This window comes from Vespa mandarinia, chromosome 9 (genome assembly GCF_050613455.1).
Source record: "Vespa mandarinia isolate Hongniang chromosome 9, ASM5061345v1, whole genome shotgun sequence".
In the NCBI taxonomy this organism is placed as follows: domain Eukaryota; kingdom Metazoa; phylum Arthropoda; class Insecta; order Hymenoptera; family Vespidae; genus Vespa; species Vespa mandarinia.
This window is the reverse complement of record NC_140818.1, coordinates 3,819,337-3,847,308: the sequence shown is the minus strand read 5'-3', so window position 1 is coordinate 3,847,308 and position 27,972 is coordinate 3,819,337. Positions and strand designations below refer to the sequence as shown.

General features: G+C 30.4%; 1 protein-coding gene across 6 annotated transcripts; it reads left to right on the top strand.

Moving 5' to 3' along the window:
- The first annotated feature begins 142 nt into the window (after nucleotides 1-142).
- On the top strand, nucleotides 143-26,045 carry Mctp (multiple C2 domain and transmembrane region protein). 6 transcript variants are annotated; one of them, XM_085659554.1, is made up of 14 exons: nucleotides 143-635; nucleotides 6,450-6,732; nucleotides 11,819-12,226; nucleotides 13,210-13,491; nucleotides 13,586-13,728; nucleotides 13,931-14,122; nucleotides 18,057-18,205; nucleotides 18,459-18,864; nucleotides 19,216-19,358; nucleotides 19,445-19,804; nucleotides 19,937-20,066; nucleotides 20,867-21,046; nucleotides 21,138-21,463; nucleotides 21,587-26,045. In XM_085659554.1, exons 2-14 carry the CDS (start codon nucleotides 6,675-6,677, stop codon nucleotides 21,693-21,695), a joined length of 2,886 nt encoding a protein of 961 aa, XP_085515680.1. In that variant the 5' UTR covers nucleotides 143-635; nucleotides 6,450-6,674; the 3' UTR covers nucleotides 21,696-26,045. The 6 variants fall into 6 exon arrangements, with proteins under 6 accessions (XP_085515680.1, XP_085515681.1, XP_035726133.1 ...); XM_085659555.1 differs by having other exon boundaries at nucleotides 6,350-6,732; nucleotides 20,915-21,046; XM_035870240.2 differs by having other exon boundaries at nucleotides 6,350-6,732.
- The last annotated feature ends 1,927 nt before the right edge of the window (nucleotides 26,046-27,972 follow it).

Genomic DNA, 27,972 nt, shown 5'->3' with positions numbered 1-27,972 from the left:
TCTCTCTCTCTCTCTCTCTTTCTTTCTCACTAGGGCCCACTCGACAGCGCTCGGTTCTTTTCGGATTGTTTCGGTACGTAAGAGCACTGTATCTCAAAGTGGGGGAAGCAGCCGCGAGAGGGTGGTGGTTGCGTGGTTCACCACTTTGAGATCAGTCGTCTCTCGGACGCCGGAGTATTGGTGCTGCGTCCGAGATTCTTCCTAGCGCGTATTTCGCGTTTTTTCTCCCTTTTTTCACTTTGCACTACCTTCCTTTTCACTCTCTATCTTTCTCTTTAATACACATAATTCTTTCTTTTCTCGTCCTTTTTTCACAATTTTCCTTTTACAATCTTTCTTAATTTTTTCTCATCGAGTTCTCTTTTCTTTTCTTTTTCTCTTTCTCTCTCTTTCTCTCTCTTTTTCTCTCTTTTTCTCCTTTTTCTTTCCTTCTTTTGTCTTTACATCGTTTACATCACAGAACAGAGATATACATTTTGCGCCGCAAAAAACGTGAGAAAGCTCGATGACGTTGTCACGCGATTCGGTTGATCCTTGAACATTGATTGCCCTGAAAAAGAAAAAGTGCACAAGGCAGTAGAGTGCGAAGAAAAGTGCATCGCGGGAAATATCAAGGAGTAGCGCTAACTACGAGGGTATATAGATCTATGAAGAAAACGAGTATCGTTTTCCTCGGGTTCAACAATATTTATCATCTTTTCTATTTGAGAGAATAGTGGGCGGGTAGTATATTACACTGGACTTTAGATAAAACCTTAGCTTTTCTTTTTCATCTCCAAGATTCAATAAAGGGAACGATCTCTTGTTCGAAGTAACCTCGATTTTTCGTTACCTTGTAACTCACGAAAAGGGCGAAAAAGCATTTCCTAGCTCAGCATGGATTCGATATAATGGCTGTTTAGAATATTTGGAAAAATGCCATGAAAAAGCGACTCATGCTGCGTCTAGACTTCCCCTATTCAACAAGCATTAAATTCTTATTGCATCGAGAGCCACGTTTTTTATTTAAGTATATTGGAAGGTTTATGGCTACGAGTTTTACGAATGGAAAATATTAATCATCTTTTAAACTTAAACAAACATCATTTATCAATAAATATATCGTCTATTTTCAATCTTTTTTTTTTTGTATTCGTTTTAAGTTAAAGGTCAATGATAACTGATTATGAATATACACGATACAAAAGAAACCAAAGATTTCTTCCTTTCATTGAAATTTATGTATATAATTTATTCGGAATAATATAGTATATATATATCTATATATATATATATATATATATATATATATATATATATATGTACATATATATATATCTATCAATCGACAAATTCTTTTGCTCTTTCGATGTATGTATAGACCTAAGATGAAAAATATAATTTCATTGAAAGTTTCACGATATGATTAAGTGAATCGTTTACGTTGATCGGTAGGGTGGTTTAAGTTATACCATTCGTCCGACGAAGATTAGATTTTATTCTTCCGATGTAAACAAACCTCGGTATTACCGATTGGATGAGTAAATACAAAATCCACGTTGATATTTGATCGGGCTTAATTAAAAACTAAGTAAATCTTGTAAAAAAAAAAAAAAAAAGAAAAAGAATCTACAAGGAGCAGTACGTACTTGTATTTACATGTGCGTTTGTATATGCGTCTGGATTGCGTGTGTCAGTAATTAAAATGGAAACTTTTGCTTCCGGAAGTCGAACTTGCAGAGGGTAGATTATGGAACGGATGCGGGCGTCATGTTATACTAGTATTGATAGCAACTAGGTCGTACGTTTGTTACTGCATTTAGCCCGATTGTTACTTTATTTCATTTTCCTTACCAAGATTATAGTAACAGATGATTATTTCGACATATATGTATATATATATATATATATAGTGGTTTATGTTATAATGATAATTTGTTCGTTCGATTATATTTCTGGAGATATTTTTTTTTTTTTATACATTCTCATAGGAAAATTTTTTACATTTTCTTTTTGAAAAATATATGAACTCGTTCGTTGGTAAAACGATTACTATCTCGAGAATAATAAATTATACATACAATCGATTATAATTATATATGTATATATGTATATATGTACGTTTGTAAGCGCATAAAATAGCAGCTTTGAAAATCAATAGAGTCACTTATTCAAGATATTTTATTTTATTTTATTTTATTACATTTTATTCTTTTTTTTTTTTTTTGTTTTACGTGATCGATAAAACGATTGATGTATTTTATCTACGAACGGAACAATGACAAAGTTTTCTTTGCGTATTCATTGTGGCCAAGCAAATTACTCGATAGGTTGTTAATTAATTAATCGAACATTGCGAATAGCACGATAATTTCAATTATTTTATTGAACGTTCATACGATTGGATATAAATTATATTTGAACAAGTTAACGTCGGGATGATATATTTACGATGTTTGCAGCAGTATTTCGTTATATATGTTTCGAAGTTAAAGTTTATCTTACATTTTCTGTAATCATTTCCGGAACCATATCGATCTATGCGTTTCAACGTGACCGCAATAGAATTTTTTAAAGTAGATATATAATTCATTAATTAGTAAGAATATTGATATTCTCTCTCTAATGAGTAAAACAAATCTAAATATTCATATTCAATTATTAATGAATTAGCTTTTAAGTGATTTCGTTGTTATCAAATTTTTTTAACTTTATAGTACAAATTGGAAACATAAAAAATTACGTTGTAAAAAGATGTCTAGCTCCATTGAATCTGAATTGAATGGATGTCTAGAAGAGGGGCATTTCATAGAATTTATAAGAAAACTTAAAAACAATTCGTTGTTTGCTGTAGCAATTAAAGAAATAAAATAGTGTAATATACGCTCTTTTTTTTTTATCTTTGAAAAACAAATAATAATACAATAATGAATAAAAATTTTGTTAATGAAAATAAAAATTTTTTTTACCCAATTCTATGTTCACAATTAATAAATTACTTTCTCATTATTGCATTATTATTTATTATATAAAACTAACTAGTCAAATAATTATTAGCGGTTGAAATGCCAATGTACAATATTCCGCCCTATAAGCCAAATACCTCTGAGCATATTTTCTCATTATTTTCCAAAATAGAATAGATCGTAAATCTGCATTAAATAAAATAAAATAGAATAAAATAAAAAAAATACGTATGTATATATGTATATATGCTTAAATTATTAAGGAATAGTAAAGTTATTATATTTTCACATTATGGTGATATTTTTGTATTTACGTTATCGTCGTATTAATTAGAATTTAATGAAAATCATAATTTCGTTTTTCTTTCGGTATAAATTTTGTTCAAAATTTTTTTACACATATATAGAACTTTTCGTAATTTCATATAAAAATCTTTTTCATGCCGATAATAGATTTAACACAGAGGTTAAACAGATACGTCTCTTTATTAATTCCACTTGTTACTATAAATTGCGCATTAAATAATTGAAAAACGCGTGGATGGTATAGTAAGAAGACACGGATATAATGAAAGCCATATGAATCAAATAGAAACATAAATAATAACTGATGAAAAGATATTGGTGATAGCCTTCTCTGTGGAATTTTAATCTTTTAAATAGAACCTTTTGGGAAAGAGTACGATAACGAGCACGGTAACAAGCTTTATTGAAAAGATATATAATCAACTTAACTAAGAGCAGAGAGCGAACAAAACTATGATATTTCCGTAACTTGTTGTATGAAAAGACGTGATTATTCGTTCGTGATATAAGGCATTCATGAAATTCATCCAAGTTCTATTTAATCTTACTGATTTCAATCAAACTTTTATAGTAGAAAACTTTGAATCATTTACTATTAAATATAAGTATCTAGTAAGTACATAAATGTAGATATGTAGATATGTAGGATGTGTAAATAATGGGATGATTCTTTTTAAAAAATTATTTCGAAATAGTAGAACAGAAATTATTTATTTTTTTTTTTTTGCTCTTGTTTTTATCGATCGACTTTATCGAATATTAACAAATCGTTTTTGTACGTAGGCGTTTTCTTTAAAGAGGTACGAAACAAACGAATGGTAATTATACTTTGTTTTCTTTTCTTTTTTTTTGTTAATTTTGTTTTATCGATTGGAATTTATATTTTATTTTAGTATAATTCTTGTAGTATAATGGAACATTTAATTGTAACAATTCTCATGTTCGTATTCTTCAAACTAATAACTACATACTTGTTAACATATTATACTTCTAATATGCTAGAACCGTAATCTTTTAATTGCCTCGTCTCATGTTAACAATTATTTATCTTATCTATAATTCAATCTTAAGAATTAACATTGTTAGATTTTTTCCTTTGGAGGAGCACTAAAAGCATCGTTTTATCAGAAATATTCAACCATGCCGCTAAACGTGGTACGGATTATTGTAACATGTGTTGCAACTTTAGAAATGATACCGACGTGTATTAATTCAGAGATTTGAAGATTACAATATTGAATCAATACAAACGGTCAACATGTCGAACGTGTTCTATAATTTCAATCATTTTTATATGTTGGGTTATTGTCTGGGATTACATCGGGGATGATAAGAAACGAAATAATTTGTTAATTGTAATAACGCAGATTAAAGATGATCAGAATTAATCGATCAATCAATTAATTCAATTGACAATTTGAAATCCATATTTCGAATATTTCGACATAGTTATGAAATGTATTCAACATAGTTATGATACGTATTCGACATAGGTATGATAAGGTGATATATTTTACACCTATCTGTAATAAGCCATGAGCATTCACAAAATATTTCATTTTACTTTTTCTCTAATTTTTTTATCTCTCTTTCTTCTCTCTCTCTCTCTCTTTTTCTTTTTATCTCAGTTTTGTTAGTACATTTTGTCGATAGTATATTTCGCTTGGAAAGTCGTTAGAAAGTGGGCCATCGGATTCTGAACGAAAATTAAAGCCCCGTATGCATCAATTGGGACTGTTAGTGATAGGAGGATTTACAAAACGGAAAGTTTCATAGTTCGAGTAATTAAAGAATATAAACATTATCATTTATTCTAGAAATATAGATAGATATAAAAGTTGAACGTGATTCATTGAAAATTGTCCTCTTGATAATTATTAGCAAACTTCGAAATATTTTACCTTCTTTTTTGTTTCAAATAATTCGTCAGAAAATTAAACATTAATTACTATAAAATATTTATGTACAATATATATATATATATATATATATATATATATATATTCTATTTTTATTTTTGATATTATAGAATTCTTATATGATCTGAATACAATATATAAGATTTATTTATTTAAATTTTTTTTGTAAGTGGTTTTTTTTTTCTTTACTTTCGATTTTCTATTTATTTATTTATTTATTTCTTTCTTTTCATGAGGAAAGAAAACTTCTTTAATCAGGAAGAGTAATGTCTGAGAGAGCATGAGGATTGTTAGTTTAGCAAAGAATGATATCCATTACGTGGGTAGATTTTAATTATCCAATCGAGGTATAAGCGAGATGGAGAAGAGGGATGAAAAGGAAAAGCATTGTTTTCGATTAATTCAACACGCACCAGTGGATTCACGCGACAAGTCCTACGTTAATTAATTTTTATTCTGGCTTCTCCAATTTATCGCGCCATTGGCGACCGATCGTGAGAATTCGAAGACACTCCCAGTAAAAAATATATATATAAATGAATAACATATTTTTTGGAATATGCTATTTAGTAATATACATATGCCTTGAAACATTGAAATATAAAAAATAAGCAAATTAAATGAAAAAAAAAGAAATATATAAAAAACTATAAAATATTAAATTTACTTAACGTTCAAGAGATAATTACGTATTTATATAGAAACAATTACAAATTTGATTTTTATGTTGAATACTGATCAAACGAAATAATTTAATAGGAAATCTATTATATATTTTATTTAAAATCTACATTATATATCCAATATTTTGTTTTTATCGATTATGTACCAAATAAAAAAGAAATCCATACGTATTCTACATAAAATAATGAATATCGAATATTCAAATTTAGTTAGTTAATTAATTTGATTATAATTAATATTAAATATAATTGATATAATAGTGGATATTGAAAAAACTTTTGATGGTTAAGCGGAATAAAAAGGATTTTTTTTTTTTTTCGTTAATCAGTCTAGTCCTCTTAAATTTTTTTCGAAAAATATCGAAAAGCATGAGAATAAGTGGATACAGATTTGAATGGTTTTGTTTGGTACGTGTCTTCGAGTACGAGTGATCGGTACGCGATCGAAGCGTTCCAAAGATAGTAGCCCCCTCTGTTTATATTCCTTCGCGTGCAGCTTTAACTAAAATGAAGAAAAAGAACGTTAGGCGAAGGAGGAGAAGGAGGTACGAAGGGTTGGGAGTGGCGGCTTATCGACGAAGCGTTAAATTCTGCAGAATCGATGATGCTCTCGGGGGCGCGTCGACATCTTGGATCATCGTTAAATTCCTCCTAACGTGAGCTCTCTCGCCTTCCGATCGATGATCCTTAGGCCGATTGATACTACGGTGACACATCATGTTATCTGAATCCGCTGTTCGAAAATTATACTTCAAGAAGAGGCTGAAAATCGGCGACTTGCCGGATATATCGAAGATTAATGCACGCTCTCGGATAATAAAATGAGCAAGAGCGTGGAATTGCTTGCTGGATCGGAGGACAGTGAACCAATACCAGCCGGTGAGTAAGTAGTCGTTCGATCCTAAGATCAAACGCTCATTTCTTTATTTTTCATTTTTCTTTTTATTTTTCTTGATGTTTTATTTTTCCATGCAATACATTTGAAACAAATACATATATTAATTGTGAACTTTCTCAATGGAATGTTACATTAATAGAGAATTTCAATCTTTAAATCCATTTCGTTATTGATAATAAATGACTATGATCGATTTTAATTATTGTAAAATTTATAAAATTCGAAATTTTTTAATAAGATAAACGACTTAGAAAATATCTAAATTATAATTAGCGCGTGAAACTGTTTATAAATTGGTTCAATAACAATGGAAACTTTTAAGAAAGCAATAGTTTAAATAGTTTTACGTATAATACATCTATATGATCAAGAATATATTGAAGTCGATGACATAACGATAGTTTGATAAATTAAATCATTGACAATCGGATGCTGATCATTTCCATGTATCATACTAATTCACGGCGAATAGACGTTATGCGCGAGATGGAAGAATATATCTTGGCGACAAGCCAAATATTATCACGCAATTGCAATGTGGGGTGTGTCGAATAGATCTCTCATTTGTTATTATAGAAGATGAGAAATCAATAGATGACATGTTTAAATAATATTTAAAAATAATTTATTATAATGGTATATAATTAATATTATTATAATATTATAAAAATATAAATATTATATATAATTAATATAATATAAAAATATGATAAAAATATATTAATAAAATATATTTAATAAATACAGTTTCAACTGTATACAGAAAGCTCAATGTAACGTTATTACAATTTTATACAACGTAATACACACATATATATATATATATATAATAGCCATTTTTTAATAGTTAATCTTATATAAAATTATAAATATTTTTACAATAATAATAAAATATAAACATATTATAAAATTAATATTATTTAATAGTATAAAATATATATTTAAAAATAATATACTTAATAAATATTTTTTCTCTCAACTGTACACACTTGAATGTAACAGTATATAACACTATATCATTCTTAAACGCACAACTCCGTTCTTTTGTCACTTTTTAAAAATCCTTCACATACGTATTTTTGTATGTTAATGTTAATATTTTAAACGATCTCCAAACATTTATTTATAGCATCACACGTACATACCTTGACTTACTTTTATATATATATATAAAACACATTCTATTATTTATTTCATAGAGTGATCTCAAAGTAATGTGTAAACATTTTTAATTGATTCTACATTACTTTTAATGTTTCATTCAAAAAAATGTAAAAAAAAATCATCTCTTATCTTCCAACGTGTTCATTAAGAGATACGGGCGAACAGAATTCCAGTCGATATTCTTCGACAACTTCAAAGCAGGGTAATTCCTAAAATGGAACACGAGGTCCGTGTAAAATCGAGTGAGTTTTTGAGGACGTACTTACGAATTTACGCTTCGCGTTGAATTTTTATTTCTGACTCGATACCGTTGAGAATCTTACACATATACATAAATAAATACATAGATACATACATACATATATACATATATTCGCGTTCTTATTCTCATTGGATCAGCATGTATACAGTATTGAACGGCAATGTGATATATTAGAGGCACCCTATCTTATATGCTCTTCTTGGAAGGAAGGTCAGAGGTAGAGCTCTAAGATTAAGCTTCGAAGAGCAAAGTAGTAGTAGTTACCATCTTCTTTGTGTTCTTCCATGCACGTTATTATGGAGAAAAGCTTTTCAATCTTTCGATATAAAAAATGTCTGTAAATCTCCGTTTCTTTCTTTTCCTTTCTTTTTCTTTTTTTTTCTTTCTTTTTTTCTTTTTTTTTTTTTTTTTGAAATAAGCTAATTCGTCTATCACTTTTTTTTTCTTTATTCTCCTGTATCAATTTTTAATTTTATTTAGAGCGGATCATGAGATATCTTTTTAGTTTCTATTGGGTTGGCAACTAAGTCATTGCGGAAAGTGTAAAGTCCATTTATCGACAAAATCCGCAATCACTTATTTGCCAACTCAATATAAAGATTGAAAAGTCTATAAATACAAAATGACTTTGAAGTAAGACATTTATATATCCGTAGATATATATATTTCCAATCGTATTATATTTTGATGCTAAGAGGAGCTTTTTCTATTTTTTTATATAATTCCTTCATAATCATGTAGTTTGTTTATGAAAATTTGTAGTTTATATATATATATATATATTTTTTTTTTTTTTTAAATAGAGCGTGTATTATTCAAATTGTTTTTAAAATTAAAAATATCGATTAAATCGTACGAATAATATTGATTCTTATTCTTTTTTCATTAATTTATTATTATTTCAATAAATAATAATTTCCTTATTTATTGGATTTATATAATAATATTTGTGCTATTTTCGTATAATGTTGCCTCATTATGTTTATAAAAGATATGTAAATAATGTATGCGTTTCTTCTCCTCATTCTTTCTAATATAATACTATTAGTCTGAAATATAGAAACTAAAGCTTGAAGTTGAACAAAAAATTTAATATAAAATAAATGAAAAATATTAATGGATTAAGAACGATCAATATTATTCTCCCGATGTCGTATAAATATTATTGATAATGTTATTAAATATTAATAAATTCTTATCAAATGAAAAGAGCATTAAATTGAAAGTAATTTCCTATAAAATTACATTCTATAAAAGATATCCTTTTCTTTATTGTTTCTTGGAAAAGTATTTTTCATTATGCTCTTGTAGCACTTTATTCCTCCATTTTCTATTTTAGGAAATTACTTGATAAAGAAATTACAAACAACGTAGTAGATAATACTGGCATATATGCGTCCCATATTGCATATATACAAATACTGTTGCATATATACAAATCCCATTGTGAGTTTAAAATGATAATATTTTTTTCTTTTTTTTTTTTTTTATATAAAATATTCAAAATTTATAAATCCATTGTTAGTACATATTTGAAGGTAAATGTTTATTAGTTTCATATCACCTAAAAACCTTTTTTTAGAAGGGATAAAGAAATTGGGTTATAGAGGGTTAACTTCTTATTTCACAGAAATTCTTTTACGAGGACAGAGCTGTTCGAAAATAGTTTAAGGCAAGTCGTTAGACTCCTTGTTCTTGATTTTCTGCTGCTGGCTTTCCGCTGTTAGAATCAAACACGTTTATTTATTTAGCTATAAGAGGTCGGAACCACGTTGAATCATTCGATGCGTGTGTGGCAATGAACGACGATTGGTTCGTGCCTGTCGTATAATATATTTCGTGCTTGCGAAAGCAAAACGAAAGAAAAGAAAAAAAAAAAGAAAACACGAAACGAAACATTTCTCTGATATTCATTACATTAACAATGCCTTTTAATTTGACTAAATGTACTTTCCTTCATTTTATCGCGAATCATTGCGCGTGTTAAAGCGACAAAGAATTCTATTGGGGAATCCTTTTAAAAAGTTATCCATTTCCGGTATTACGTTTTTCGTGACTTTAGTTGATGGCGTGCACGATTAATGAAACCTTTTTCTTTCACGCTAGTGTCTACGAGAGGATGGTGATTTGTATAATATTCTAAAGTTGATATAGTCTGATTTAGGCATTCCTTCGTAATTTCACGTTATTATTATTTCGTGTTATATAAATAAGGAAAAAATAATTCAATTTATGACATTTGAATTAACGAGAGAACGGTCACGAGAAAATGAAATTTACGTTGCCTTCGGTAGCATAATATTTTTTTTTAATTTATTATATTATGCTTTTGTTGTATTGAAAATTCAAAATGGCGGCATTAATGACATGAAAATTAATTCCATTCATTCTGGAATCATTTCTAAAGTGACACTATAATTAATTAATAAAAATAATAAAAAAGAAATTAACTCTATTAACAAATTGCATTGAGATATATATTTCGATATGATAGCTTTATTAAAATGCATTTTTCGTATAGGAAATAATTGAGATAATCTAAGTTAAACATTTAATTTAAACATTAGGAATTTTTATAATTTTGGATACGTCATGTTTGTTCCATGCGCGGCTTAAATCTTGTTATCTCTGTATTTAAGTAATAATTTCATGCTCTCATAAAAAATACAATAACTGTTTAGTTTGTTCAAATCGAAAATTAAATGAAAAACGTATCTTTTTATGAATCATCTAATAGTAAACCATTTTTTTTCGGTTTTTTGCAATAGGCACAATCGATGTAGTTTAAATTAATAGTTGATAATATTTCAAATATTCATACCGAGTTTTAATTCTTTCAATTGATGCATATGCAATTTGTTATGAGTTAAAAAAATTTTTGAAATACCGCCATTTTGATATCAAAAGTAGAATCAAATCGGAACTATTCGTGGATCATCGTGGCATGTAATTTAATTTTTTAATAGAAAATTCAAGTCAATCTGTTCAACCATTTACATAGTAGAATTGATATGTGCTTGCTTGCGCACACGTGCACACATATACATACGTCCACACAAATATGAATGAATATGCATGCGTCAAAATATATTACGTATAAAATTTTATTAAGAAACATAAAAGTTAGATAGAGATTTTTCTTTAAATAAACCAATTAAAATGTTCTTTCCACCGCCATTTTCTGATCGTTATTATAAAAAATTTCAAAGAAATTCATTATTATGCACGACATTTATTTTACATATCCCTATAGAATTTGATTTCTTTCCATTGTATATATGATTTTTTTTCTTGAAGAATTTTTTAATTTATGAAAATACTGCCATTTTAAAACAGGATGTTGGATCATACCGGAATTGCTTATGGATCTTGCAAGTAATCTTATTTTTTGTATAAATTTCTAATCGATCTAATTCAGTCATTTAGATGGTGGACTGGACATAGAGATACACTGCTACATACATATATATATATACACACACACACACACCCACACATACATATATATATATATATACGTTTAGATTTTAATACGAATATGAACTGTCTTCGGTCGTGCCTAAAAATGAATGAAAGTAAAAAAAAGAACAAAAAAAGAGGAAAGAATATGAAAAAAATATGGTTGTGGATCACATGTTCAGATAACACGACAGAGGAAAGATCCAGACTGAATTTGAACGGGAGCAGACAGCTTTCGAAAAGCGCCACGGAGCTCCGGAACAACGAAATCGAGAAACTCTCGCCGTCGCGGCGCGGCGAGGTCGGTGGTGAGTCCGGGGTGATACATCACCACCGGCATCATCGACACGCGACGTCGGTGGCACAGCGTACGCACACATTCTTTGCGACTCTGAAAAGCCGCTGGTCTCGTAGCCGTAGTAAAGAACGAAAAAAATCGAAGGATGGTGGCGGAGTATCAACGACCCAAGAGTCAACAAGCTTTAAGACACCTGGCATCGAGTCTGATTATACGGCTGATTATTCCTCTGAACATAGCAGGAGTTCATCGGCCACACAAAGTCCAGCCAGGCATTGTCTCAAACATCCCGGTAGGTTTTATTATTTTTTTTATTGTTTAAAAAATATTTTTTTCTCTCTTTTTTTTCTTTCTTTTTTTTTTTGTATATATTGACTGCCAACATGAATATTGTGCATTTTATCTTAGAGGTCACAGTTTAGTTTTTCATTGTAATTATACAATGATAAATAATTGCGTAATGTGATCAAATAATAACTCGAAATACTTCTGTAAAATCATTAGTCAACAAAAATTCGTAAAAATGAAAGTAACATATTGCAAAATTTGTCACGGTCGGTGACAACATTTTTTATACTGTTTTCTTTATAATCTTGTTCCTTAATATTTATTAACTTTAAAATATTCGATATAATAATAATAATAATAATAATAATAATAATAATAATAATAATAATAATAATAATAATAATAATAATAATAATAATAATAATAATATATATATGTATGTATATAATATATAATTATAAATAATAGTATTAATTATAAACGATAACTTTTATTTATAATTACAATTTAATATGTTCAACTTAATGACAAAAAATGATTTTGATCTTGATGAAAGTTTCAACAAAAATTCCGTAAAGTTTTGTCACGCTCCTTGACACTTTCTAATGCAATATGCAATGACTTTGCTCGTTTTTTTAGCACACCCTCTATACTCTCTTTACGTAGTACTTAAAGGGAGTACCTTTTTATCTTCTCTTCCACTAAATATGGAAATTTATATTACGGGTGATGTTAAAAGAAATTAAAAAGGCTTTCCTTTGATTATTCTTTCATCCATAGATTATATCGAAATAATTCTGACGGAATAATAAACAGAGATTTACTTGATTGCTGTTCTTAATAATTCTATTCTTATTCTCGGTAGAACGTTAAAATATTAAAACGATAAAACCAAAGGAAACAGAAAAGAAAAGCATATTTCGTTCTTAGTTATAACGGTCTTGAAACATTACATATACATTATCTACTGATAAAAAATATCTTTAGAATCACCGCTGACACGAGTAGGAAGAGAAAAAATCTTAACCCTGCAAGAGGATAGTCCTGGAAAATGCAGCGATGCATCTTCGAAGGGATCTTTGAATCGTCAGAGTTTCAAGGACGTTAATACGAGCGAGGAAGCACGCGGTTCCATGTCGAATCAAGATGGGGCCTTCGTTCAGGACGAGATTATACGGAGGAGGGAGATAGCACTGAGACAGCACGCTTTCTTTCAGCTTCGTCTTCACATTAGGAGGGGTGTCAATCTGATGGCCATGGACAGATGTGGTAAAGGAATCATTTCGAAGGATTATGTTCGTCTTAATGGAAAAAATTTTATATAAAAAGATTACATATAGATAATATATATATGATATCTTAGGTGCTAGCGATCCTTACGTGAAGATAAAGTCTGCTGGAAGGTTATTACACAAATCACGAACGGTTCACCGTGATTTAAATCCAGTTTGGGACGAGAGCGTGACTCTGCCAATAGAAGATCCTTTCCAACCGCTTACCATCAAGGTAGGTATATTATCATTAATTCATCCCCTTATTATACATATTCGTCAGTTAGTTTATTTCTTAGTTCGTTTATCCTTCATCCTAGTCAATGTCAAATATGTCTTTCAACAGAGCAGTTAGAAAATCAGAGTATCGATCGTTTTATCTGCCTCTCTTGCTGTTTTTTTTTTCGACTAGCAAACGACCTTCGACGTTTCGACAGGTCTTCGATTACGACTGGGGTCTCCAGGATGACTTCATGGGAGCTGCTCAGTTGGATTTGACGCAATTCGATCTTGGCTATGCTCAAGACGTCACTTTGGAATTAAAAGATCCAGCCAGGCCGAAGCAACATTTGGGTGAAATCTGTCTCACTGCTACGCTATGGCCAAGAAATCAACAGGAAAAGGAACAGGTATTGTTTTTTTCAAATTTGATAATTTCATTGTAATAACTATTCGATGAATAGTTATTACAATTTTATTTAGTAATAGTAATTCCGATAGTAAAAAATATAATGATATGTAAATTTTTTTTTAAAAGATTTGAAATTTTTTAATACAAACATGTAGTACATAAAAGTTTTATTTAGTAGTAATTAAGACAATTCATAATTATATAAAAATTATATAAAAATACTAGAATGAATTTTTCTAAAAATTGTTCTCAAACATTTAATTTTATGATGAGTTACAGTTTTTATCACTTTTCGAAGATTTATCGTGTCGTAATTGCGTGCAATAGTTCAATGCATCAAAATCAAATTAAATTTGTTTTTTCTAAATGTGATTGTATTTATAATATTGCAATACATTGTCAAAATCGAACAATATTGTTATCATTTTATATTTGAAAAATATTAAGATTGATGTATGAAGAAATAATGACTTATGCATAATAAAGCCGCTTGTCGTGTAACAAAAATAACTTATCTATAGTAGTGTCTTATCACTAGGTCTTATCTACATTATATTATCAATAATCAGAAGATAACCCACCAATAATATTGAACGGTTGAGTTTGTTTTGTTAAAGGATCAAATTAAATTTGCTAAAAGTTGATTTACGAGAGCAAAAATCTGTAAAGAAAAATCATGGTATATAATACGGGAATTTTTAAATTTCATTAAAAATAGTGAGTTTAGAGAAAGTTTATATTATTTTTTTTTCCATAAGATTTTTATAAAATTGATTTGAATATTGAAATTTGCATGTCATCAATTTAAACCATTTTTCTTGTTTTATTATCAGCATCGAACATTAAAATTCTTTGTGATATTGTTCTACTTCAAAAAATTATTTCACGTTACGTATTATGTTTGTATCATAACGTTGTTGGAACAATTTGTCAAGCTTATAGATCGTTGGGTATGGTGCCTGTCTCCGTATACGTCACGGTCGTTCTGTCCTGTTATCCATTTATGTGCTCAAGAAATTTATTATCTATAACTGATGATTGCATCGTAGAGGTTTCAATGTATTCCTTTCGAATATTAATAACAAGCGGACTTTAACAAACATTTCCTTCATTTTTGATAAATTTCTTGAATATTCGTTGTTGTACATAAGACTTATTTATTATCGTAAATAAGGTCTTATTGTAAGGTAAAAAAAAATTCTTACAATACAATAAAAAGAAGTATTGTGTACAATAAAAGTAAAGTAATTTATCGTATATACATAAGACTTGTTTACTTATCGCGTATAAAACTTATTTTACACGATGGTGAAAGTTATACTTACGAAAAAAAAAAAAAAAAAAAAAGAAAAAAGAAAAAGAAAAAAACAAAGCAATTCGATTGAGAGTAACAAGGATTAAGTATAAGTACATATTTATTTGGTCAGTATTTTTTATTAACTAATGATAAATATTTTGTAAAATAAATGATCAATTTATACGATGGTCAATATTTTAATCAGTTTAAATAATAAAGTATCATATTTGCATCAGAGTTGCGTAACTTATATTACGTATTGACTTTTTATTATAAATATTGATCATTTATTTATAATATTAATCAAATTTTGAAAAATACTGAACCAATAGATACTAGCCATTTAAATTGAGCGCTATTTCATGAGCACAGTCAAGGAGGTTACTCAACACGGACGATGGTAGGCTCAGTTATCAAACTTGTTTACCATCCTACGTAAGTTTCCTGGTGCGTCGTGTGGAGAGGGAAAAGAGGCAGACGGACTCGTGGCCGCTTGGTACGATTAAGTTAAACGCGTTGAACGTGTCAGTAGAAACGCAAACGTTACGCGATAAAGTTTCCTCGTTCACGTTACTTATTTTCACAAAGAAGAGTTGCTGATGCGGGTGTTACGTGGGAAATGTCAATCTTTCGCAACGAAACGACTATGCTAGGATATGTTCTATCAACATGTGTTCATATTTTAACGATGACGGATAATAAAATGTGGTATAACAAGTGTGACATAACAATTTCAAAAGGATTTTAAATTTACGAGCTTACTTTTGTTGTCAACGAGAAAAAGAAGAAGAAGAAGAAAAAAAAGAAAACAATAAAAGAAACGAACGATACGAATTTATTAAATGATCTTCAACGAGTTGTTGTGTCTTATCTTTTGATCTGCTTTGTGAGTCATATATTTTAATAATAGTGTGTTTTTTATGTAATCTCGATTGCCCTTCTGTCATTGTGTTATTGTCGACTCTAGAATATATTTTCTTACAAGTATTGTATACGAGTTATAAAAAAGTTTGAAAGATAAACAGGTATGGAATGACCAGTGAATTGACATGCGTGTATAAATCATCATTTTAATGTGCTATTATATCTGTCATATGAAATGAAAAGTTTCCACTTATATATATATATATGTGCATTCATTTGAATCATTAATTAAAACCAAGTCGAATTGTTTCTTCTAAGGAAAAGAAATATTTAAATTTCAAGAACGCAAAAAATTCGTGACCTCTGATTTTATTTTGGGCTAGTTATTATTTTCTTGGAAATAAGATGGAGATTGTATTCTAGGAAATAGTAATTTCGTTGATCATGAAGATAATAAATTAAAGAGTGAAATCTTGTTTAATACTGAGTAGAAATATGAGTTCGATCGATTGCTTAAGTAAATAAGTCGAAGAATCAGATAGAGATATATACGTAACTAAGGATTATTTTGATATCTCTTCTATGCAGATAACTTCTTTTTTACAATTAAATTGGATAGAAACGGAAAAGGCAAATTCAAAAATTTCTTTACGTTTTCGAAGGGATTTAAATTTATTCGATCAAAAAATTACTTTCGTTCGTTAAAGAAATAAAAAAAAGAAAAAGAAAAAAACAAAAAGAAATTGATAAAACATGGATGATTCCAAGAAAAAGGACACCGATAAATGTCCGTCAAAGGAAGTGTCAGCGTTGAACGAAAAAGTGCCTGTTGAAAATTCGAAAAATATTGATTCGGAAACGACAATAAATAGTTTGCCATTGGACAATGATTCTTCAAGTAATTTTTACTTTGATTTGAAAAAACATTCTGGTGAAAAAGTTCCTTTGATGGGAACCTCAAAGGATGATTCTAAGGTTAAGCATGAGGAAACTTCGATCGTAATAGATCCATTGGTGGTAGCATCGTCCTCGGTTAGGAAAGTGAGCGTGGAAAAGGAGAAAAAAGTCGAGAGACAAAAGGAAAAGAGAACAATAGGAGCATTGAAGAGTTCAATAGATAAAAAATTAGTCTCCGTTGAGAAAAAGCTTGAGGATCGAGTCGAAAAAATATGGGAGGATAACATCGAAAAGCATCCGTGGTTGATACCCATTGAGAATTGGATCATCGATCGATGCAAATCCGACACGAACGATAAATCTCATGTTAAAAAGACTCAAGAGACTAATCTCAAGGGCATGGCTTACGAATTTAAATTCACTGCGGCCGAAGAAGACAACGAGGAGCCAAAAATCGAAAGTGTTTTGAAGGAAAAATCAAAAAGAAAAATTCGAATGGGTTCGCCGAAATTAGAACGATCTTCTGTCGATGAACCAATAGCAATTTCACATTTGAAAAATCTCGAGAAACCTTTCCGATCGCACAGTGCCGAGGATGTATCTACTATTGGGAATCGGCTTACAGATTCGGAAGGGTTTTTGAGGTTGAAAGAAATCAAACCGAATAATCCATTGTTTGATAGATTGATGGATAATTTTAAAGAAAAAATGGAAGACATACAAAGGGTATCGACATTCCTCTTTTTTGTTTTTTTTTTTCTAAAGAATTTTTTACACTGCTATCCCCCCACAGTAACTGTCATTGTTTGAATACATACACATATATGTTTACATGATTTTAAAACATAAATAATTTGAGATTCTCGAATTTCAGTACTTTCAGAAAACCAATCGATTGGCGGACGTAAATAGAAAACTAAAATCGCAGATATGGAGTTCGGTGGTAACAATTGTTCTGGTCGAAGCAAAAAGTTTGTTGCCGATGGATATAGATGGTTTGTCCGATCCCTACGTTAAATTTCGGTAAATATATAAATAGATACGTATATATAGATGAAGAGTTGCCAAATATATATTGAACGTTTTAATCAGTATTTTATCAATATTTTTCTTATTACTAAATATAAACGATATTTAATGATAAATATATAAAAGAAGTAATCTCAATTACGATTTTGAAAATTCTTTCCTAAAAAAGAAAAAAAAAGCTAGAAGATATTTATAACATTTTATGAGAAATAACGAAAAGACATTAAATAGTTTGATCAATTTGTAGCCTCGGTACGGAGAAATACAAATCAAAAGTGGTGAACAAGACATTAAATCCTGTGTGGCTCGAACAATTTGATCTTCATCTTTACGAGGACCCTTATCTAGGACAGGAATTGGAAGTAACAGTTTGGGATCGTGATAGAAGTCATCAGGACGATCTTATGGGTAAAACCGTAATAGATTTAGCAACGTTGGAACGAGAAACTACTCATCGATTATGGCGAGATCTCGAGGATGGTTCCGGAAGTATATTTCTTCTGTTAACAATCAGTGGAACTACAGCGAGCGAGACTATAAGCGATTTAGCTGCACATGAAGAAACGCCTAGAGAGAGAACTAATTTAATACAAAGATATTCTTTATTAAATACGTTGCAGAGACCTCGCGACGTTGGTCATCTGACAGTGAAGGTAATAACAGATAATAGTTATCTTTGTTAGGATAATTAGTATGTCAAGATACGTAATCGTATTCGACTTTCATAGTTGAATTCAACGTTCGAATTAAAAAACAAGGACGTTTACGTCAACCGTTCATTAAATATACAATATTAAGAGTGACTATGTTCCTGAAACGAGTCCTTATAACTAATAAATAGATTTTTCTTTGTAAGCTTTTATAGAACTTGTTCTTCGTTCTAAATGGGAAAAGTAGATCTGGTTTATATATCCATTCATTCTTTAAAGCTTTCTCATCTGTCTTGATCAAGTACCATCGATATTGATCTTTCAAGCTGGCGCTCGGTGTTCATTGCTTTTCAGATATATCGAGCTCAAGGTCTCGCAGCAGCTGATCTCGGTGGAAAGAGTGATCCTTTTTGCGTCCTGGAATTGGTGAATGCTAGATTGCAAACGCAAACTGAATATAAAACATTGGCTCCTAATTGGCAAAAGATTTTCACTTTGTAAGTTGTTTAATTCTTCCTGATCTGATGTATGTAAATATTAATACAATTCGAATCATAACTTTCTTTGTTTTTTTTATGTGAAGCAACGTAAAGGACATAAATTCGGTCCTAGAGGTAACTGTTTACGACGAGGACAGGGATCACAAAGTTGAGTTTCTTGGTAAAGTTGCTATTCCTTTATTAAGGATTCGTAATGGAGAGAAAAGGTGGTACGCTCTGAAGGATAAAAAACTGAGAGGTCGTGCTAAGGGAAATTCACCACAGATTCTTCTGGAAATGACTGTAATTTGGAACGTATTCAGAGCTTGCATTAGAACTTTAAATCCTAAAGAAAAGAAGTATATGGAACCTGAGATCAAGTTTAAGAGACAGGTCTTTTTGAGAAACGTACTTAGGCTCAAAGCGATCATACTATTCTTCATCGAAATGGGAAAGTATATACAGTGAGTGGCTTTTCTTGAAATTGTAAATATCATATAGAAACAAATAATATCTTTAAAAATTATAATTAACTTTACAGAGCATCCTTTGTATATTTTACATTCGATTTCTTTTTTCTTTCTTTCTACGGTCAGGAGTTGCTGGGAGTGGGAAAGTAAACCAAGAAGTATTATTGCGCTGACCCTCTTCGTTCTTGGATGTTATTACTTCGAACCTTACATGATACCAGCATTGGCGTTACTGATTCTTCTTAAATATTACCTGGTAAGGCAATGCTTCTTACAACGATAACGCTTTCTGTAAATACAACAAACCCTTAAACTCGCTCTATCGCTTAAAACACTCGCTGTGCCGATATCGCAACTATACGTATCTTATCGAATATATCCCATAAACCAACCAAAAATTTTTTCAACAATTTTATAGTAGAAAATGATATAATATAGAGTTTTATCACTATAAAATTAGAGCACTATGATTAGTTTTTAAGAGGTTCGCCAAAAGTAGATCGGAATCCTCCTGCATTTGATTGATTGCATCGTGAATAGAGCAAAAAAAAAAAGATCCATTTTCAAACATTACGTATCTATCGAGCTGGAATAATCTGTATGTACATACATTAGTATTCGCCCACTTCGTTATACCTCTCTATTTTTGTACAATAATGGCTAATGAAGATTACTAAGCATGGATGAAAAATAAGCTGGAATCTATCCGAGCGGAATACCTTAGCAGCCCACTGTCATCCACTCTGACACCTGTCGATCCACCGGTAATCTTACTACTAGTAGAAATAGTAGTAGTTTACGTCGTTACCTTTCTACACGTTAACATACATAGTATCTTGATCTGTCTTTCTCTCTCTCTCTCTTTCTCTCTCTCTTACTCTCTCTTTCTTTTTCTCTTTCTTTCTCTCTCTCTCTCTCTCTCTCTCTCTCTCTTTCTTTCTCTCTTTCTTTCTCTCTTTCTTGTTTTCTTTTTATTTTTCACTATGACACGCTTGATAGAAATATCCTATCACTTGATTGCAATGCCGCATGTCGTGTTTCTTTGCTATCGGCCAGCTTAACATGGAGGATGGGAGTGGAATCAATCAGTGGATTTGCGGACAGGTCGCCGCGGTTACTGGTGCGTCTTTAACGCATCAAACGAGCCCGCATTTTCAAGATACGTCGGAAATGATGTCCGATGATGGACCGGTAACACCAGGTGATGATGACGATGACGAGGATGATAAAGACAAAGTGAGGATTACAAACAGTTGTCCTTTTGATCTAATCGATATCCATGCGATTTAGATTATATGATACACGATAAGATAAATATCATTTGCAGGAAGAGAAGAAAAGTCTGAAGGAACGATTACAGGCAATTCAGGAGGTTACACAAACCGTACAGAATTCTATTGGTTACATCGCCAGTCTTTGCGAGAGAATAAAAAATCTCTTTAATTTCACAATTCCTTACCTCAGTTATTTGGCTATGACATTAACTATAATCGGTGCAGCTGTACTTTATTATATACCAGTAAGATATCTTATATTAGTTTGGGGTGTGAACAAATTCTCGAGGAAAATCTTGAGGCCACATTCGGTGCCTAACAACGAGGTACTAGATTTGATATCTCGAGTACCTGACGACGAAGAGATACTTAACTATAGGTAAGCGAATAGGCTCGTTAACATCAAATACCGTCTCAAAAAGATGCTTGTCTCTACTCGTAAAATTTCGATTCTTTTATTTCTTTTCTTCCTTCTTTCTTTTTTAACATTTTTTTCGTACAGGGAACTGAAGCCATTACCTACGGCTGATTGCGAAAGAGGAGGAGGCTCGAGTGTTAGCAGTGGAAATACTGCGAAAAGAGAGCAACGGAAAAGACACAAAGCGGCGTAACAGAATGGCCCGCGGCCGGAAGTCGCGGGTCCAAGGTCATCCAGTATATTAAAGTCGGTACTCTTACGTAAGAGATTGAAACATCGAAAAGAATCTACCGATAATCCGGATCAAGTCGTCGACGTCGATTGATAGACGACTGATGATCAACTGGATGAAGATTGAAAAGGAAGAAGCATCTTATCGTTTTTCCGTCGTAAAGACCGACCAATGTGCGTCTATCTCTTTTTTGAAGGTCGTCCCAATGAACTTACTCGATCGATAACTGGGGCAAAAATGGGGGTTGGGAAGGAGGTGGGGGGAATGGGAATGATAAAAAAAGAGAGAGAGAGATAGATAGGTAGGTAGATAGATAGATAGATAGATAGATATATAAATATATATCTATATATATATATATATATATATATATATATATATACTATCTTCGTGAGATACAGCTGACGTGTAAAACGATCTTGCTCACAAAAAAAAATATCTATCCTTTAGTATTATAAATAGGAATACGTTCTTTCATTGGTCGGATATGTAAGAGATGAATTTTGACAAAAAATTGCCATGTCCAAAGATGATCTCTCTGCTTGATATCTCGCTATTATCGACTACAATGCTTGCTGGTGTATTAATAATTTATACTCGATGAACCCAAGACCTTCGTGATGATGTTAAATCATTCTCGTCGTTCATTTTTATTATGATTATTATTTCTTTCTTCTTTTTTTTCTCTTTTTATCTTTCTTTTTTCTTCATTCACGAAACAGAACGTCGAGACGAAAGAATAATTCCTATTATGTTTTATTCGCAAAACAAATCGTTATGGCGGTAAAGGAGATTCCAACCGTCGGCACAAATGGAACACATTAATCGACGCGATGATATCTTAACGAGTACAAATCTTTCACAAAAAATAATTAGCATTTACAAATGTGATTTCTTAATGGAAATCCCGTATCTAATTTGTCTAATATGTTAATTTTTTATTAAATATCTATGCGAGTTATGAATGATTTTTTACGGATTGAGTATTTCTGATCCATCACATTTCATAGAAACCCTTTTTAGATTTTCTTTTCACTTGTCGGAATTATCGGGATTCGATCGATATTAAAAAAAAAAAAAAAAAAAAAAAAAAAAGAAAGAAAGAAAGAAAGAAAGAAAACAAATATATAAATAAAAGAATTTGGACGAGCGACCAACAACACATAATATATTTCTTATTGAGAAAAATGATTGAACGATGATGCCTCGTTGGTGGGAATAATCTGTTAAAAAAAAAAAAAAAGAAAACAAACATGATCTGTAAAAGGGGGAAAAGAAAATTAAAGGAAAAGGAAAAACGTTTAAAAAAGAAAAATAAAATAGAAAACAAACAACATTTAGAAAACTAATGAATGGTCAATACATTTTGATATTATCTCTCTGTATTTTTGTGATAGGATTATTCGTAATAAGAAGATTTATAAATTTACGACCTTCTTCTCTTAAACTTTAAACATTAGACTAACGGATAAAGGAAATTATGCAAATATGTAAATCGTTTATCCTCATCGGCGAAGATCCTTTTACGAATCAAATTTTCTCGAGAATTATTCGAGAAAGTTTTTCAACGGGATCTCTTTGAAAGTATCTCCTATGGAAAATATATCGCATTTCGTAAGAATATCGATAAAAATAATGCGATTATATATATATATATATATATATATATATATATATATATATGTTATATACGGAATTTAATAAAATTTCGACTAAAACCAAACATTAGTTATAAATAAGAAATGACATAAATGAATGCGAACGTTCACTTTTCTCAGGTGAACAAGCTATCGATCGTTTCGTCCATTGGTGTTGTTATAGCTTAGCCATTCAAATTGTTAACATGTAATGAAAACAATTAGAATGCGTGAGATTGAGAGAGAAAACGAGAAAAAAAAAGTTATATAGCTAATAAATAATAATAATGAAAGAAGAAAAAAAAACGGAAAAAAAGGTAAAGAAAAAGAAGAAGAAAAAGATAATAAATTAAATTATAAAAAAGATATATAGAAATATGTTAAATAGAATGGAGAGGAGGGAAGACGTGAAAGAGTAAGGCTATGAGAAGGAAAAAGAAAAAAACGAAAAGAGAAAAATGAAATCTTATGAAATATGGTAAATATTCTGCATACGATACTCGTTATAAAAATTTCATTATCACGATTATATTACGGATTATTAATCAGATCAAATATCTTTAAAAATACCTATATATATATATACATACTGATACATATGTATTAACGAATATCACGTTTTTATTCTCACGCATAAATACTAACATACACATTGATGTTTTACAATGCGTTATTTCGCGTTTTTCGAGTCGAATTATAGTATTATCCGATACAGAAAATAAATATGTCAAGAAGATAATGCAGAAGTAAAAAAAAAATCTACTGGCTCGTTTAATTCTTTTACATATTTTCTTTTTTTTCTTTTCTTTTCTTTTCTTTTAGCATTGAGCTTCCACTAAATAAAAAAATTTCGAGAAGAATTTTTTTTCACATTTAACACGAGAAAGTGAATAACGCATTGCTCCATTTTTCTCGCTGTATTGTAACGAATTGTACGCGTGAGTCGTGAGGAAGGGAGAGAAGAAAGACGAAAAAAAAAAAAAAGAAAGAGAGAGACAAAATATTTTTAACACATTTCTCGATTTCCTATATTATGCCAATAACATTATGAAGGCGTTATCTATTTACCAAAATTTTTCTCTTCCAATCGTTTCATTCTTCTAATCATGTGTATTTCAAAGACGTCAAGCGGAACGTTAGAGAAGTCTGTTTTTGTAATGCATCAAATAATTCCTATTTCTATCCATATTTGTATTTGTATTTTACATTTGTATTTTATATTAACATATTTATATTTATACATTACTACGGACACAAATACGTTTAATTAATTAATTAATTAATTGATTAATTAATTATAAAAAAAAAAAAGTAAAGAAGAAAAACAATAAAGCGACGTGTTGTATCTTCCGTCGATCGAAGAACGTTGAAATGTGTTATAAATTTGATACGCATTTTAACGTGATCATTATCTCGTAGGTGTACGGAATATATCATATGGAGTTTCTAGAAATGTTAATTAAATATTAATCAACGCTTAGCACACTTTCCTACTTAGCTTATTCGGTGGTAATATAAAGAGAAAGAGACGAAAAGAAAAAAAAAATAATTTATAGTTCCATATCAAAGACATTGGTTTCTCTTGGTAATTTTCGTTATCGTTGAATATTACATTTGGACACGTTTCAATGAGAATGTTCCATTTTCGACAGATTTAATTATTTCAATAATCTCATTAGGAAATATTATGCTTTCGTTAAACGATGAATAATCAATTACATTTACGATACTTTTAATCGAATTCATTGTGTTCCTCTACTTATTTCGTCAATTAATCTCGCCGATATTATCTGAACATTTCGTTCAGAAATCCGCAAGGGAGAACGCGAAAAAGTACCTGCCGCATTGAAGTCAGTATTAAAAGAGATAGTAGCGAGCAAGCATCCGGCGGAAGTGTATAGATTTATCGATTTTATCGATCTTTTTCACGATATTTATTAGTAAAGCCTTTTTCTACTCTTCCAAACGATATAATAAATTCTCTCTATTCCTCGTATTTTAACTTCTATACATACATCCATATTATGTACCTATAATGTATAACATTCTTTTTCTCTTTTTTATTTCTTTTTGAGAAAAGCACACAAACACAAACATACGTATATATACACGCGATCGTACTCACGTTTGTTGTATTTGAGAGGAAAAAAAAGAAAGAAAGAAAAAACAAAAACAAAAACAAAAAAGAAAAGAGAAGAAAATCGTGTACTTTCGAGTTTGCATGTTTCGAGGTTTTTTCCTGTGTGATATAACGAATTTCTTCATTCACATCTTTTTAAGTGTTAAAAAAGGAGTGAGAAAGAGAGAAGAAAGAGTAAAGTGTCTTATGAGATCACGAGGAGGTCGCGAAATCTATTTTCGATTTTTAATCGGCAACGGGTTTTAGCTCGCTCTACAAGTCAGTTAAATCGTTCCGCGCACGTCTGTGTCTATTCTTATTAAATTTAATAATTCAAATGAAAAAAGGGAAAAAAGAAAAAAAAAAAAGAATAAAAGCTCGTGTGAAATTTCAATGATTTAGTTGCAAATTAAAAATTTAATAAATTAAAAAATAATGTTCGCGATCGTGATCCGATCGACAGCATTTTATCAGTTGCCTTGTCGTCGATCCTATCGCGAACAAGCAATTAAAAAAAAGTAAATAAATAAATTATTAATTAAAAAAAAAAAAAAATGTGAAATAATATGTTTTCCAGACATCGAGAGAGAGAGAGAGTCTTCCGATCAAGCGACAAAGTAACGAAAGAAGACACGGTGCTTTCTTTGAAACTTTTTAAGATCTTTAAATAATGTTCTTCGATCTATTTACTAACTCGCTCGATCGATATCTCTCCTTCGTCTTCTCGTTATTACAATGTACTTATGAAAATGCGTGATAAGATCGTTATTATTATATGATAAGTGAAAGATATGGAGAGAGAGAGAGAGAGAGAGAGAGAGAGAGAGAGAGAGAGAGAGAGAGAGAGAGAGAGAGAGAGGAAGAGAAAATAAGATTGGAAATAAACGAAGCTTTTAATATCCATAACAAATGTGTTCCTTGATCAATTCCCATGAGATAAGAAATCGATTAAAATATTTGCATAGTAACTGCTCTTCATCTAAAGTAAAAATATGACAACATTATCATATAAATTAGATATCACTATGTGTGTGTGCGTGTGTGTGTGTGTGTGTATATATATATATATATACATATATACCTAAACCAAATCCCTGGGTATTAATTTCATAATTTAAAGACAGGCTCTTACGCATTAACATAGCTTTACGTGAACGTTCGTAAAAATATGAACGCCCAGTTGATGATTTCTAAATTATCCTATTTATTCGTTCAACCTTTAACCTCGATATACAATTATTATTCAAGCGTTAAATTTCTATTCAGATGAGAAAAGTTGGAGCATGGAATTCCGGTTTGTATATTGGGCGTATGTACACATACACACACACACACACACATATATATATATATATATATATATATGTACATTATAAAACTTGTGTGTCCGTGCCTTGAGGAGGATCAGACTTGTAAGCGGCCTAGACCTTGCGAGAAGGTGAAAGTCGAGGTCGAGATTAGTCTCTCGTCTTCGTACTTTCTCAAAAACATATAAATTTTTACGATATTCTTAGAGATCATTCGTTTCTTTTCTTTTCTTTTCTTTTCTTTTCTTTTCTTTTTCTGTGATATTTTCACTAAGACTTCCTTCCTTTCATAAAATATTACCAACGAAGATCGATAGAAGATTTTCGCATCGTATAAAAGTAAATCTCTTGAAATAGAACGAAGAAATAGTATCTAAATATATACATACATACATATATATATATAGAGAGAGAGATATGTATATATATATCGCGAGTATGTACGATTCGAAAAGGTTACAACGGAAATTTTCGCGCATACTTTGCTGTGGAAAGTTCCAATTGGGTTGGTATGGCAGTTCAAGCCGGTAAGTCCAGTTTTCTCGCCTCTATTCGATGCATCCGGATCGAGTTGATATCAAAGTAACGAAGTACTGGACTCCCGTCGTTTCTGTGAACTACGTTAGATACTAAAGTAGAATAAGTATAGAAACTTCTATAGAACGAGGCTCCTTTCTTCAAAAGAACGAGTTAGTAAGATCAGTCGCATTCTTTTGCCAGCTTTTACAACGCCCCGATGAAAGTTTGTTTTTTTTTCTTTTCTTTCTTTCTTTCTTTCTTTCTTTCTTTTTTTTTTTAATATTTCAGGTATATTCTCATGTGCTAATCGTTCACGCTCTCAACATCATTGGCCAATTTGTCGTTATTGTTTTTATTATTATTATTATTATTAATATTATTATTATTATTATTATTATTATTATTATTATTATTATTATTATTATTATTATTATTTCATGGCGTATATTTTTAAAGTTTCATAAATCCTGTTGATAAGGGACACAAGATAGAGAGACACCACTTTCTCCTAGTGATCTCACGAGCCTCTAACCGGTCTGATCATTACGTTCTTAATCTACTTTGCTCGAGTAGGGGGAAAAAAAAAGAAAAAAGAAGGAAAAAGAAAAAATACTCGGTACGATTCACGTAATTTTTGTTTAGTTTATTCCATTTGC

What these genes read in the sequence shown, in the direction of transcription:
- Mctp (XM_085659554.1), top strand. Translation starts at nt 6,675, where the DNA reads ATGAGCAAGAGCGTGGAATTGCTTGCTGGATCGGAGGACAGTGAACCA. An exon ending in GATCCCTACGTTAAATTTCG is followed by an intron (nt 18,206 to 18,458) that starts GTAAATATATAA and finishes ATCAATTTGTAG; the next exon opens with CCTCGGTACGGAGAAATACA. An exon ending in ACGAGGATGATAAAGACAAA is followed by an intron (nt 21,047 to 21,137) that starts GTGAGGATTACA and finishes TATCATTTGCAG; the next exon opens with GAAGAGAAGAAAAGTCTGAA.